Below are 15,761 nucleotides of genomic sequence, written 5' to 3' on the forward strand. Positions count from 1 at the left end.
AGTATTCAATATATCAATCAATCAATCATATAACAACTATAAGCATCTTATAAAACAGCATAAGCAACTAGTTAAGCAACCAGCATGAATAGTGTGTATGTGTGTGTGTGTGTGTGTGTGTCTCACTCTCTCAGGTGCTTCTCACCAGAGGATGTGTGTACATAGAGGGAGCCAGTGGCTCGTCCGTAGGGGTTGGAGGCCTGACAGACATAGAGACCATTCAGCTCAGAGCTGAGACTGAGGAGGTGCAGTTTGTCTCCCTCAGCTCTCACTGAAGACCCAGGCCATGGCTGGACCACTCTGGGAGAGAGAGAGAGAGAGAGAGAGAGAGAGAGAGAGAGAGGGGCTTTGTGTGAGTGTGTGTGAGATAGGCAAAGGCATCATTTGACTACCAGCATAATATATGAACATACTGAAGCTTCAAGATAATCTGTTTCATATGTTTAAACAAGTGTACCTAACATTTATATTTAAACTGGTTTGAACTAGTTTACATAGGAGTCAGTACCTGCTCCAGGTGTAGTTGGGGTGTGGGTTGCTGTCTGCTACACAAAGGAAGACTGTGGCTTTAGAGGCCTCACTAAGGGTAATGTTCACTGACTGAGGTGGATCTGAGATAGAGAGAAATGGTTACAGATACTGCAGATATAGAATGTAAATAGACCTACACACTCATACCAAGACAGACCCATAACAATGACACTACAGGCTCTGAGCAGTGGGCAGGGGTGAAACTTTAATCCACAGATGAGGCAACACTAAGAATTTTGTTTGTGAACCTGGTCTTCCTTCATTTTAGTTTGATAGATGACTTACAGTAGAGCAGTACAATGAAAGCGGGTTAAGGTCAATACCACTTGTGTGCCTCAGTGTAGGATAGTGGTAGTGTAGGACAGTGGTAGTAGAATATATTTACAGTGGATGTTTATGCTGTAGTTGTAGGTCTTCTCTGTTACCAGGGCAGACTGGTTGACCACACACTGGACCTGCTGCTGATTGGCTGCCTTGGTTGGTACCCCGAGCAGGTGGCTGAGTACTGTGGTGGTGCCATTGGTGTGCTGGGTGGAGTTGGTCACCGTCCTCAGCAAACTGCCGAATTCACCTGTCTTCCATGTCACTTCTGCCTGTGGCTTGGCACCAGCAGCCACGCAGGTTGACAAGACAACCTCATTCTCCCCAATGACAGGATCAACATCAACTGTCACACTCACTACTGGAGGAACTATGACCAGAACACAAACCAACAGAAAACATAAAACATGAACAAGTCACTAATTGTAAATGTGTTTGTGAAATGTGTTTTTATAGGGTCAGCAATAGTAGTACAGCACCACTGGAAATTAGGGTTAAGTGTTTTGCTCAAGCGCACATCAACAGATTTTTCACCTTGTTGGCTCAGGTATTCAAACCAGCTACCTTTTCGGTTACTGGCCCAATGCTCTAACCGTTAGGCTACCTGCCGCCCAAGAATACTTATATCTTTGAAGGAATCCTTCCACCAACCTTATTAGCCTTTCAAATTAAACTCTTTATGACAAGGCATTACATACAGTATATATCATAAAGCCTTTCTTTGAGTGCCTAGTTAAACCCTAAAAAGGAAACTCATGCTTTACAGGCCACATCAGGCCTGCAAGTCACATTATCCTGGCTTGGAAAGTCATATGTAATTGCTATTGGAGTCCAGCCACTGAGGATGTAAAACAATTGCAACTTTTAATCACCCGCAACTTGCATTCAGAATGACTGCCAGGGTAAACTGATAAATAAGACTGCCTAAATCATCTGAACTGGAATAACTTTCTCAGTAATGGGTGCAATAAATTCAACTTGCATTCAGAATGACTGCCAGGGTAGACTGATAAATAAGACTGCCTAAATCATCTGAACTGGAATAACTTTCTCAGTAATGGGTGCAATAAATCCAACTTGTAACAAATTGGATTAGTTTTGAAAAATACATGTTATTTATCTTAGTATAGCATAATATTAATATACTAGTCACTGGACTTGCAAAAACACAGATATTAAAAAAAAAAAAAAAAATCTACCTCCAATAGAGCATGCTGAGAAATATGATAATGATGGGCGTGGTTGAGTGTTTTACTCTACACCAGAAATAATATATATACAGTGCCTTCAGAAAGTGTTAACAAATAGAAATATATAATAATAATAATAAATGCCATTTAGCAGACGCTTTTATCCAAAGCGACTTACAGTCATGTGTGCATACATTCTAAATATATTTCCTGAGCTTTCTTAAATCTTCCAGATATATTCTTTGACTGTCTTTTTTACCATTAGTGAATGTGTTTCTATGGGCTATAGTAGTAAAGGCACAGATTGTATGTACAAATATTGCTATATACTGTACGTACAGTTTAAAACATGTTTTGAAATTCATCAGATTACTGGAACTCCTGATGTTAAAGTTTAAAAAAACATTATAATAATACAATGAAGAGTACAAAGAGTCCTTATTGCCTTCCAAGGAATCATTAAAGAACCCTTCTTCCAAAAAGGTTAAATGTAGAATCCTATCCCTCTGGAAAGAACTCCTTTGGAACTATTATTAGTAAGTGAAGGGAAGAGGGATTTTCCATGGAAATTTAAAACCTGTAGATGAGGTCTCGGACTCTTGCTTCATTTGAATAATGAACCTACCTCTTTAGAATGAAATAGCTGCCATTTTTGTATTTATTTACGTAAAAAGTATACTCGGTAATACCAGACTTTATATGGGCAAATACAATTTGAAGAATAGAAAGGAAAGTTTTACATCTTCCTAAGTCTGACCTTCCAGACTTGGAATTGTATCAGCACGCTAGACGAGGCTTTTACTTGAGACATATAAATGCACTAAATAGGAACAATGGGTTGGCTACATATTGAAGATGCACATGTTCATCAACAGAATCTTTACACGGGTCTATTTGCAAAGGCTAAAGCTAAGAACATTAACAACTTCACAGTTAAGAATATGAAAAAATGAAACATTTAACAAGAACCAATATCACTCCCTAAAAACACAAACTTGTGGAAAAATGCTGGATACTGTAAGGGTTTTCCTCCTCCTCTTCATCTGAGGAGGGGAAGCAAAAAGGATTGGAGGACCAATGCGCAGCGTGGGAAGTGTCCATGGTTGTTGATTTAAGAAAACAAACTGAACACTATGAATACAAAAATAATAAACGTGAAACGAACGAAAACCGAAACAGTACCGTGTGTTGAAAAACATAGACACGGAAACAATCACCCACAAAACAACAGTGAAACCCAGGCTACCTAAGTATGATTCTCAATCAGAGACAACTAACGGCACCTGCCTCTGATTGAGAACCATACTAGGCCGAACACAGAAAACCAACCTAGAAACACAAAACATAGAATGCCCACCCAACTCACGTCCTGACCAACCAAAACAAACAAATAACACAAGAACTACGGTCAGAACCTTTTCAGAAACACAATCGTATGGAACAATCCTTGGGTAGCTTATCAGAATTCATCGATAAATAGCCCCACATGGAAAACTAAAGGCATAGAAACCATAAATGACTTGGTAATAGGAAATACAGTCATTTCCATGACCGCTTTAAAAAGCTATTTTGCGTTGACCAATGTCGATATTTAAAAATAAATGCAACTTAAAAATTCTATTTCACAACATTTCAATAAAAAATCTTTTGGACATCAGAGCTATTTTGAGGGAATCAATCCTATGAGTCAGAAAAGGATGTTCATATGATTGGTAAGCTTTACAAAACCTTGCAAAGAGCCTTTTCAACAGACAAGATACACTTTTGGAAGATTTAAAATAACTGATATTGGCACAAGATGGAGGGAAGGTTGGAACATAACTAACGAGATTACAGTTAACAAAAATCTACGCTTAATCTAGTATAAATAAATAAATAAAAAAAATTAAATACAGGTCACAAAATTCACAAATGTTACCGCACAACAGCAGTCATGTCTGAAGTGTAAAACTACTAATGACTCAATAATTCATGCTTTCTGGGAATGTTACAAAATGAAAAGGTAATGGGCAGAGTTGGAAAGATGCAGAGGTACTGCAATGTAAAGATACTATTCATTTGTTCGTCTGTATATTTCAAGACATGACATATGAGGGTGCAATGAGATACCCGATGGGTTAGGACAATACTCTTCTCATCAATAATCTTTTTAAAAAAAGCATACACACAAAAGCTGGAAATAAGACAATCCTCCGTTTTTCACGAAATGGAAAGTTCAAATGCTTTATTAATTTGAAAAAAAAATTGAAAGAGCGTGGGCGACGGAGAAACAAAATCGTGCTGTTTGAAGCCATGTGGCAGAAGGTGGTACGTGTGCTGAAAATAGGGGTGGAGGCTAGTGGGTCTGGCGGGTGTGCTGTAGATGTTTGTATGTATGATGTAGTTGTTTGTCTGTTTTGTATTGTTGATAAAAGATTAAATAAAATCTTGTAAAAAAAAAAGAAATGTACCAACCAACTTTTTAGCTGTCGAGTGTTGGTTACCACACGCAGTCTTTCTAGACTTCAAAAGTAGAAACAGTGATGCAAAGAGTGAAGGAAGAGTACTTACCAAGCACAGTCAGACGTATCTCTGTAGTGTATGCTCCACTGGGGAAAACACTGAAGATACATGTGAAGGTGCCTTCATCCAACAGTCTGACAGCTGTTATTCTAATAGATCCCAGGTTTTCTGATGGGTTCCCAATAAACAGGACTCTACCACTCAATCCATTCGGTGCAATGAATTTAGTAACCCCATTGGGATTAATCAGCATAAAATTATGGTTCTGTGTTTCTTCCAAAGTACTTTTCTGCCATGTTATCTGTTCGAGGTCCTCGTCTGTCTCTATCAGTCTACAGGATAAGTCCACATCCTCCCCCTGCACCACAGTCCTCCATCCTCCAATCACATGTGTACCTGAAGAGAAAACACAAGCCAAAAATACAGTCCAAAAGATACCTGTAGAATAGATGTTTATGAACTCTAATAAACAGAGATGTTACCTAAACACACAGACAAGACCAATATTAGTATTTAGCTGTGCTATGAACTATGATATCCTATTGATGCTGAAATGTGGCTATTGCAACAACAAATGTGCCAATTACTCAATCTTTGACCCTAACCCCATTTGGATAGCCATAGTCAGAGGAGATGGCTAAAGCACGCACTGATCTGGGTTCAGTCTAGGCTGAAATTACTTAGTGAATATGTTATTAGAATAATAAGCCAAAAGCCCTGACTCTATTCTTACACTTAATCAAGAGTAAGATATTCAAGACATTCCTAGATACTTGTGCATGTTCAGCATGTCTCAAAACATACTGAGTTAAAAACATCGTAAACATAATGAGGTAAACAGTAAACATAATGATTTAAAAACATAGTAAACATACTGAGCTAATGTGTGTGCCTTATCGTACCCTAAAAGTACCAGGACTGCAATTTAATGGTGGGGCTTTGTGGTTGTTATTGTCCTTGCATTGTGTCAACATTAAAAGAGAGAAAAAAACATGCACTCAAAAGTATGGCATTTTATGACATCAATCGGAAACCTACTTTCTGTATCCCTCTGGATGATGAGTAGAATCACACAGCTCAGCTTCAGTAACATGCTTTGCTCTTCTCATTGCTAGGGCCACTACGTAAAATGTAATAATAGCATTACATTACATTTTGAGATTGGCGTTTTGTATTGAGGACCTATTAATTGTTTTATGTACGACAGTTATGTAGGCTAAGCTACATCGAATGTTAAAGTATGTTGAATTACAGTGCTAATTATTCGAACAATGGTCTGCAATCATTACTCCTTGATGGAGACTATTCACGTCTTGCAAAGTAGCCTACACCTTATTACAAAAATCAACAAACAGTCCTACATTGGTCAGTAATAGTGGAAGTAAACAGATGCAACAGTAAATGTAATAGGCCACAAACCTTTGTTGAATGTAAGTTCTTCTACTGAAGCAGCCGTCACCGTTTGTGCTGCCGGAAAACGCTCTGGTAGGAAAACGCTTATTCGCTTCGAATCGACTGCGTCATTGCATCACTGCTGCATCACATTTTGTGCAGATAGGCAACTATACTGATGCAGGTACCTTTTGCAAATGGTCGCATGTAGTTGTGCACATGGAGGAGAGAATCATTTTTCGCAGTATCCTCAAAACCATGTCTTTTTGACACAACTGCTGACAGCTACAGGGACATAAACATTTAAAAAATGCTGATTGGAGACAAGTGTCCACGATAGTAGGATTGCCAGGTCAGTTTAGTAGTGATGTTGTGCTAGATGTGGCTAGTTAGCTAGCTAGCTAATCTAGCCAATGAGGTGTGTGTGAAATAAATAGTCAAATAAATTATGCTAGTTACTACCCCTGATAACTTTACCAAATAATCATGTTTGAAAGAGTGAGTGTATGCTATATAAATAGTAATAGAAATGGTAGATACTACTGTACCCCTGATAATTTGGTCAGATAACCGTGTGTGTCTGTGTACAGTAGGTGACATGTCCATGATATCTACCGTACTCCGCTACACGCGCCGAGCATGTGTCCCTGGTGCGCAGAGTGCTTGGTCGCCTGTTGAAGCATGACCTGTATATCAAGGCTTAAAAATAATTGTTATTTCAACAGTCTCCTTCCTAGGGCATCGCATTTCCACGTTAGAAGTGGAGCTGGGGAGTGACCGCATTGCAGCCGTGCTTAATTGGCCGTATCCCACCAAGGTGAAGGAGGTGCAGCGATTCTTAGGGTTTGCCAACTACTACCGGAAATTTACATGAATGTCATAGACAGCTGCTTGACAACACCATTTACAAGAAACTCAGTATTTCAGAATACTATCCTAGAATACTATCCTAGTATTTAAGTTCTGGTCAGATAACCAAAAAAGAACATGATTTTTTGGCTATTCAACACCCTAAAATTGCCGAAATTACACAAGAATGTTACACAACCTCCAGGGCGCCCTATTGTAGAGGGCATTGATGCAGTAATGGCCCCTCTGTCTACTTGTGTTGACTTTTTTATTAGACCACTCACAGAACAACTACCCTCCTTGGTAAAGGACACCAGCAGTATGATCTCTATCATTGAATCTCTTGATCCTCTCCCTGAGAATACCTTGTTAGTTACTTTTGATGTTGAGTTGTTATACATAAATATTCCACACGAGGGCGGTATTGAAGCTATGGAACATTTTCTTCTGCAACGTGACCCTAATGACCTACCTTCCAGTGCTGCATTGTAACATTGGCTGAAATAGTACTCACACATAACTATTTCATGTTTCTAAATGATTTCTTTATTCAGACGAAAGATATTTCTATGGGATCCGCCATGGCTCCTAACTATGCTAATTTGTATGTGGGTTACATGGAGAAACAGTCTTATTTTCAATCCTCTCAAAAATGTTTTCTTGCCTCACATCATTATTTGGAAACGGTATATTGATGATATTTTTGTTCTATGGAGGGGTGATGCAAAACAGCTCCAGGTGTTTTATGCTTTTCTTAACTCCTGTTCTGAGCATCTGAGATTTACTATGCAATCTGATACACGTCAAATCAGTTTTCTTGATCTTCTGATCTTGTGTGAAGATAATGTTCTATACACTGATCTTTACAGGAAGCCTACTGATCGTAACAGTTTGTTGAGGGCTGATAGTTGTCACCCACTTCCCTTGAAAAAAAACAATCAGATTTCGACAGAAATGTGGCTGAGACGCAAAGAAAGTTCAAGGAGAGGGGCTACAAGAATGATCAGATAAATATTGCCTTTGAGAAAATTCAAAACAAAACGGGACATGACCTTTTTCAAGGTCAGTGTCGCAAAAAGACGCATTCTTGTGTTCTAACTACCCGCTATTCAAAGTGCTCTGAACAAATTAAGGGAATTGTTCACAAACATTGGCACATCCTAAAATCCGATGGTAGTCTCGGTAATGTGTTTTCGGACCTTCCCTTGGTCGTATTCATGCGGGGCAGAAATCTCAGAGACCAATTGGTACACTAATTTACCACCTCAAGATATTCCTGAACAACATCTATTTGTGCCCCTACTGGATGGAAATTACAAATGTAATGGCTGTGCTCAATGCAATGGCACATAAATGTAGATCCTTCAAACACCCACAAACAGGGAAATCGATCCCAATCAAAGGTGTTATTACGTGCTCCACTAAGGCAGTTATTTATCTTATAACTTGTCCTTATGGTAAAAATTATGTAGGTAAAACAAAGCGCAAATTAAAAGTACGTATCTCAGAGCATCGTAGCACCATTAGGTGTAAAAACTTTACTTATCCAGTTGCGGCCCACTTCTTGGAGGCAGGCCACTCGATTTCGTCTCTCCGTTATATTGGCATCGAACATGTCACCTTCCCTAGGAGAGGGGGTGACCTTGATAATGTATTGTTAAAACGAGAGGCTGCATGGATCTTTAATTTAAAGATCCTTGTGCACTTCGGTCTCAACGTAGACTTTGATCTGAAGCCATTCTTGTGATTATTGTGACTTTGCCATTGTAATTGTTTGTAAGCTTGTGTAGTCAACTTAATCTATGATCGTATGCTATCCATTTGTTGTTTGTATGCTGTTCTTTGTATGACATTTTCATATTTGATAATTAACCAATGATATTAGGCCACTCTTGGTCATGATTATAGACACCTGTATCTTGACACTACATAAACAAGTCATCCCGCAGTGTTTGTGATTATACCCCGATGAAGACAGCTTGGCTGTTGGGAATTACATTTTTGCATATGAGCTCCTAGAGTGTGAGGCTCTCTTTTATTTTCAAGCTGCTCCCATTACCTCACTGCTGAAGGGTGGCCCGGTGCGCTTGCAGTTGTCGGGTGAGGTGGACGGGGCTTTGAGGCACCTGAAGGTTCTGTTTACCTCAGCTCCTGTGTTGGCCCATCCGGATCCCTCTTTGGCGTTCATAGTGGAGGTGGACGCCTCTGAGGCTGGGATAGGAGCTGTGCTCTCTCAGGGCTCGGGTACGCCACCGAAACTCCGCACCTGTGCCTTTTTCTCTCAGAAGCTCAGCCCGGCGGAGCGAAACTATGATGTGGGGGACTGGGAGCTGTTGGCTGTCGTTAAAACTTTGAAGGTGTGGAGACATTGGCTTGAGGGGGCTAAACACCCCTTTCTCATCTGGACTGACCACCGCAATCTGGAGTACATCCGGGTGGCGAGGAGAATAAATCCTCATCAGGCAAGGTTGGGCAATGTCTTTCACCCGTTTTGTGTTTACCCTCTCTTACAGACCAGGCTCCCGGAATGTTAAGGCAGACAAACTTTCCCGGCTGTATGACACAGGCTCGCGGTCCATGGATCCCACTCCCATACACCCAGCCTCTTGCTTGGTGGCGCCGGTAGTGTGGGAGCCGGACGCGGACACTGAGCGGGCATCACGTGCAGAGCCCGTTCCCCCCCAGTGTCCAGCTGTACGCTCCGTCTGCTGGCCACAATCGGCTGATCTATTGGGCCCACACGTCACCATCTGGTCATCCTGGGATCGGTCGGACAGTGCGCTCTCTTAGTGGGGTTTGAGTAGGGTTTATGTTTCCTGCTCAGTGTGCGCCCAGTGCAAGGCTCCTAGACACCTGCCCAGAGGTAAATTACAACCCTTACCCGTTCCACAACGGCCGTGGTCGCACCTGTCGGTGGATTTTATACCAATCTTCCACTCTCACAGGGTAACACCACGATCCTGGTCGATGTGGATAATTTTTCTAAGTCCTGCCGTCTCCTCCCTTTGCCCGGTCTCCCGATGGCCCTACAAACCGCGGAGGCCCTGTTTACACACGTCTTCCTGCACTACGGGGTGCCTGAGGATATAGTGTCTGATCGGGGTCCCCAATTCACGTCAAGAGTCTGGAAGGCATTCATGGAACGCCTGGGGGTCTCGGTCAGCCTTACCTCGGGTTTTCACCTTGAGATTAACGGGCAGGTAGAGAGAGTTAACCAGGATGTGGGTAGGTTTCTGAGGTCTTATTGCCAGGACCGGCCGGGGGAGTGGGCGGTGTTCGTGCCCTGGGCAGAGATGGACCAGAACTCGCTCCGCCACTCCTCCACTAACCTTTCTCCATTTCGGTGTGTATTGGGGTATCACAGTACAGCGCAGACCGTCATCGCAGTGAGGCCCCCGTGTTCGCACCGGGGTACAGGGTCTGGATCTCGACCCGAAACCTGCCCCTACACATGCCCTGCTGGAAGCTGGGTCCACGGTTTGTGGGGCCATTTTAAAGTCCTGAGGAGAGTGAACGAGGTATGTTATAGGTTACAGCTTCCCCCCGATTACCATATTAACCCCTTGTTCCATGTGTCTCTCCTCAGGCCGGTGGTGGCTGGCCCACTCCAGGAGGCTGAGGTGCGGGAGTTTCCTCTGCTCCCTCTGGATATCGAGGGGGTACTCCCGGCGTACTCCGTTCGATCCTGCCTTCAGTACCTCGTGGACTGGGAGGGTTACTTAAATGGTTACGGTCCGGAGGAGAGATGCTGGGTTCCGGTGGAGGACGTGTTAGATCCTTCCCTACTGAGAATTCCACCGTCTCCTTCCGGATCGCCCTGCACCTCATCCTCCGGGTCATCCCCGAGGCCAGTGTCAGTGGGCAATCTCATGTCCTTTTCAGAGATTGTTTATTGTTATGTTCATGTTTTATGGATTGGTATGTGACGGGTTCTTGTACCCACGTTTATTTTTATTATGGACTTTGGTTTTGGAGTTCATATTTGAAGTTATTAAAATACTCCATTTATACCAAGTTTAATTCTCCTGCGCTTGACTTCCCTGCCACCTACATACACGACGTGACAATTCTAGAATGGACATTAAAATCAGATGTTGTGGCACCTTGCAATCATGATGCAATATGCGCCTACACATGCACCGTACTTGCTATAAAGTAAAACAGAAAGCTATTTAGCTCGCTTCGAGACTAGTGTTTGGTATGCAATGTGATCTCCTCGTAATTAGTCAGTGATGACGAGTGTCTTGACGAGAAGGCTAACTTTTCTAGCTATACCAGGCAAAATCGTGCATTATCAGCTCATTGTTATGGATGTATCCAAATTAATATCAATTGAAAACAAATACTTTGCTGTTATTCTGGCTGCAGAAGTTATGACCGTGTTAGCCATAGCTAATTGGCTAGCTAGCAAGCAAGGGATAAGAATGTTGCCATGGCAATGGAACATACAGAACGAACGACTAGGTCACATCCATAAATATCGAACTACTCGAATGAACAACTGAGTCGAGTCTCCAACAACCAAAAGATGAGAGTTTTGTATAAAAAATAAAATATCAACACAAATAATTTAGACCGGTAAATGTGAGTTTTCATACTGTTTTCTTTGACAACTGTGGTATAACTTCTTGGCGCACCCATCCCTTTAGCGGGATCATTTTCTTCAACATCCGTTGAATTGCAGACCGTCAAATTCAAATTGAATTACTAAAAATATTTAATTTTCATGAAATCACAAGTGTAATATAGCAAAACACAGCTTAGCTTGTCGTTAATCCACCTGGCGTGTCAGATTTAAAATAAGCTTTACAGCAAAAGCTATCCAAGCGTTTATGTTAGGACATCTCTCTCAGCTGACAAAACATTACAAACAGCTAGCAGCAAAGTAGATTGGTCCCGAAAGTCACAAAAGCAATCAAATGAATCGCTTACCTTTGATGATCTTAAGATGTTTGCACTCACGAGACTCCCAGTTACACAATAAATGTAAATTTTCTTCGATAAAGATTATTTTTATATCCAAAATACCTCCATTTGGATGGCGCGTTTTATTCAGAAATCCACAGGCTCGAGCGGTCACGACGGGGCAGATGAAAATTCCAAATAGTATCCGTAAAGTTCTGAGAAACATGTCAAATGTTTTTTTATAATCAATCCTCAGGTTGTTTTGAAAATAAATAATCAATAATATTTTAACCGGACCGTAGCTTTTTCAATAGGAGAGAGAAAATGTCTGCTCCAAGCTGTTGCGCATGCAAAACTCTGCTGGCACCCAGCCATCCACAGACACGATGTGAACGTTCTCGCTCATTTTCAGTATAAAAGCCTGAAACTATGTCTAAAGACTGTTCACACCATGTGGATGTCATAGAGAAAGGAATCTGGTTGATATCCCTTTAAATGGAGGGAAGGTGTGTAATGGAACAGAGAGGTTTCAGGAAAAACAGCACTTCCTGGTTGGATTTTCCTCAGGTTTTCGCCTGCAATATCAGTTCTGTTATACTCACGGACAATATCTTGACAGTTTTGGAAAATTTAGAGTGTTTTCTATCCTCATCTGACAATTATATACATATTCTAGATTCTGGACCTGAGAAATAGGCAGTTTCATTTGGGTACATTTTTTATCCAAACATCAAAATACTGCCCCCTACACTCAAGAGGATAAGGGGCATAAACACATCCATTCTGTACATTACCTTGGAAAAATATACAGTTGAAGTCAGATGTTTACATACACTTAGGTTGGAGTCATTAATACTCGTTTTTCAACCACTCCACAAATTTCTAGTTACAAAACTATAGTTTTGGCAATTCGGTTAGGACATTGTGCATGAGACAAGTATTTTTTCCAACAATTGTTTACAGACAGATTATTTCACTTATAATTCACAATATCACAATTCCAGTGGGTCAGAAGTTTACATACACTAAGTTGACTGTGCCTTTAAACAGCTTGGAAAATTAAAGAAAATTGTGTCATGGCTTTAGAAGCTTCTGATAGGCTAATTGACAACATTTCAGTCAATTGGAGGTGTACATTTGGATGTATTTCAAATACCCTTGCCTCTTTGATTGACATCATGGGAAAATCAAAAGAAATCAGCCAAGACTTCAGAATAAATATTGTAGACCTCCACGAATCTGGTTCATCCTTAGGAGCAATTTCCAAATGCCTGAAGGTAAAACGTTTGTCTATTCAAATAATATTACGCAAGTATAAACACCATGTTACCGCTCAAGAAGGAGTTGAATTCTGTCTCCTAGAGATGAACCGACTTTGGTGTGAAAAGTGCGAATCTAGCCCAGAACAACAGCAAAAGACCTTGTGAAGATGCTGGAGGAAACAGGTACAAAAGTATTTATATCCACAGTAAAATTAGTCGTATCTTGACATAACCTGAAAGGCCGCTCAGCAAGGAAGAATCCACCGCTCCAAAAAGCCAGACTATGGTTTGCAACTGCACATGGGGACAAAGATCATACTTTTTGGAGAAATGTCCTATGGTCTGATGAAACAAAAATAGAACATTTAGGCAATAATGACCATTGTCAACCATGAAGCGCGTGAGTGGCAGCATCATGTTGTGGCGGTGCTTTGCTGCAGGAAGGATTGATGCACTTCACAAAATAGATGGCATCAGGAGGAGGAAAATTAGGTGGATATATTGAAGCAACATCTCAAGACATCAGTCAGGATGTTAAAGCTTGGTGGCAAATTGGTCTTCCAAATGCACAATTACCCCAAGCATACTTCCAAAGTTGTGGCAAAATGGTTGAAGGACAACAAAGTCAAGGTATTGGATTGGCCATCACAAAGCCCTGACCTCAATCCTATAGAAATGTGTGGGCAGAACTGAAAAACTTGTGCGAGCAAGGAGGCCTACAAACCTGACTCAGTTACACCAGCTCTGTCAGGAGAAATGTGCCAAAATTCATCCAACTTTTTGTGGGAAGCTTGTGGAAGGCTACCCAAAGCATTTGACCGAAGTTAAACAATTTAAAGGCATTGCTTCCAAATACTAATTGAGTGCATGTAAACTTCTGACCCACTGGGAATGTGATGAAAGAAATAAAAGCTGAAATAAATCACACTCTACTATTATTCTGACATTTCACATTCTTCAAATAAAGTGGGGATCCTAACTGACATAAGACATGGATTTTTTTCTAGGAGTAAATGTCAGGACTTGTGAAAAACTGAGTTTAAATGTATTTGGCTAAAGTGTATGTAAACTTCCGACTTCAACTGTACTCCGCAAAGGAACCCGGCTCTGCCTTGTCCTGCTGCGCCGTCCATTATTTCTAAGGTAATGTACAGAACGTCAACGTTTATCCCTTACTTAAAGGCCTGTATTTTAACTACTAACTATAGACAGTACTTACTGATGACAAAAAATGCCATGCTGCACTGATGCTAGGCTAAACCAAAACACTGAGGTTTCATGAGGAGTACGGTAAAGGTGTGGATCACAAGTATGAGGAGAGAAGGGATACAGTTACTATAAGAAACATGTTAGATTTAAACCTATACCACAGATTTATGAATACGGGCCTAATCTAATCCGTGGTCCTTCTGTAGCTCAGTTGGTAGAGCATGGCGCTTGTAACGCCAGGGTAGTGGGTTCGATTCCCGGGACCACCCATACGTAGAATGTATGCACACATGACTGTAAGTCGCTTTGGATAAAAGCGTCTGCTAAATGGCATATATTGTTATTATTAATCCCTCCAATCGTCATAGCTATTATTCAGGCACTTTCCCACAGAATGGGACATGAGACAAAGACTAATGCACTAAGAGAATGTGCATCATGACAGTCTTCGTTTGGTTACACCTTCCTTTACAATGAGCAATGAAGCCATGCACCTGATACTAATACATCCAGGATACAACGCTACATAACATTTCTCACATTTCTGTACTTTAAAATTCAGTGTAAGTGTAGCAGTGTGACGTTGTTCCCCTAGATTATGCACCAAGTTGCACACTTGTAGCAGTTCAAATAGGCCAGGTCACGAGGAGATGTTAATAATTTGATAATAATAATAATATTAATAATAATTAAATGTGTTTTTAATTTATTTACAGCTGCATAGCTAATGTTATTTTTTGTGTGCAACCACTTTTTCATATCTATATTGTAAATACAATTGATTGTAAAAGTTTTGTAAATTTTGGTTTGGTCCATCGTGGGGTATCTGTGTTACTATAACCTCCTATTGTTCTCTCTTGCCTGACCTTCAGCTAGCGAGGTGTCTGAGAGCTGTGACTGCGCCAAGGATAACATACTGTGCCTTGTCTCTTCGTGTGCAGGGAAAATAAAAAATCTGACAAGCAGACCTCCAGTTGTGGCAGTGTCCTCATTAAATTACACAATTCAGAACGAACCACGCTACATAAGCAACGTGTTGAATAGGTGTCTTTGTGTGTGTGTTTCAGATGCATCTCACCAGAGGATGTGTACATAAAGGAAGCCAGTTGCTCGTTCGTAGGGGTTGGAGGCCTCACAGACATAGAGACCATTCAGCTCAGAGCTGAGACTGAGGAAGTTCAGTGTGTCTCCCTCTGAAGACCCATGCATGGCTGGGCCACTGGAAGAGAGAGAGAGAGAGGAGAAGGTCTGAGTGTGTGTGTCACTATATGGTGGAGTTGTGTACAGTTTGAATGATTTATTTATTACCCTTCGGCACCAGCTTTTTGGTATTTTCCCCGATACAAATTCAATAAATGCCCAATGATATATGGTACAATCCTCACATCTTGCTACGTACTTATGGAAATTCACTCTTACCTCAATACCTACAAGGTCTGTAAAACAAATTAAGCCAGGTCTGGACCCTACCAATATGCGGCATAAGCAACAGCTCGAAATGTGGTAGTTCATCAGCCGTTTTGTTATGTCAGTCACTGACTGTCACTCAATTAGCCCATGTCAGCTAACATGTTTTAGATTGCTAGGTAAGTTAGTCTAG

General features: G+C 41.1%; 1 protein-coding gene across 5 annotated transcripts in view; it reads right to left on the bottom strand.

Moving 5' to 3' along the window:
• The window catches only part of LOC124044131 (nectin-3-like), a 51,989-nt gene extending 45,233 nt beyond the window's left edge, over positions 1–6,756 (bottom strand). For 3 of the 5 annotated variants that reach the window (XR_006840435.1, XM_046363609.1, XM_046363608.1), the window contains exons 1-6: positions 5,964–6,754; positions 5,583–5,664; positions 4,593–4,940; positions 917–1,222; positions 509–611; positions 146–300 (exon numbers count right to left, since the gene is read on the bottom strand). Coding sequence is in view for 3 of the 5 variants with exons in the window: in XM_046363609.1 (XP_046219565.1) it covers positions 146–300; positions 509–611; positions 917–1,222; positions 4,593–4,940; positions 5,583–5,637 (967 nt within the window). In the remaining 2 variants the exon portion in view is untranslated. Of the gene's footprint in view, positions 1–145; positions 301–508; positions 612–916; positions 1,223–4,592; positions 4,941–5,582; positions 5,665–5,963 lie in introns of all 5 variants that reach the window. The other 2 variants (XR_006840436.1, XM_046363610.1) reach the window with 2 other exon arrangements.
• Positions 6,757–15,761: the final 9,005 nt, after the last annotated feature.

This window comes from Oncorhynchus gorbuscha, linkage group LG09 (genome assembly GCF_021184085.1).
Source record: "Oncorhynchus gorbuscha isolate QuinsamMale2020 ecotype Even-year linkage group LG09, OgorEven_v1.0, whole genome shotgun sequence".
Classification (NCBI taxonomy): Eukaryota; Metazoa; Chordata; class Actinopteri; order Salmoniformes; family Salmonidae; genus Oncorhynchus; species Oncorhynchus gorbuscha.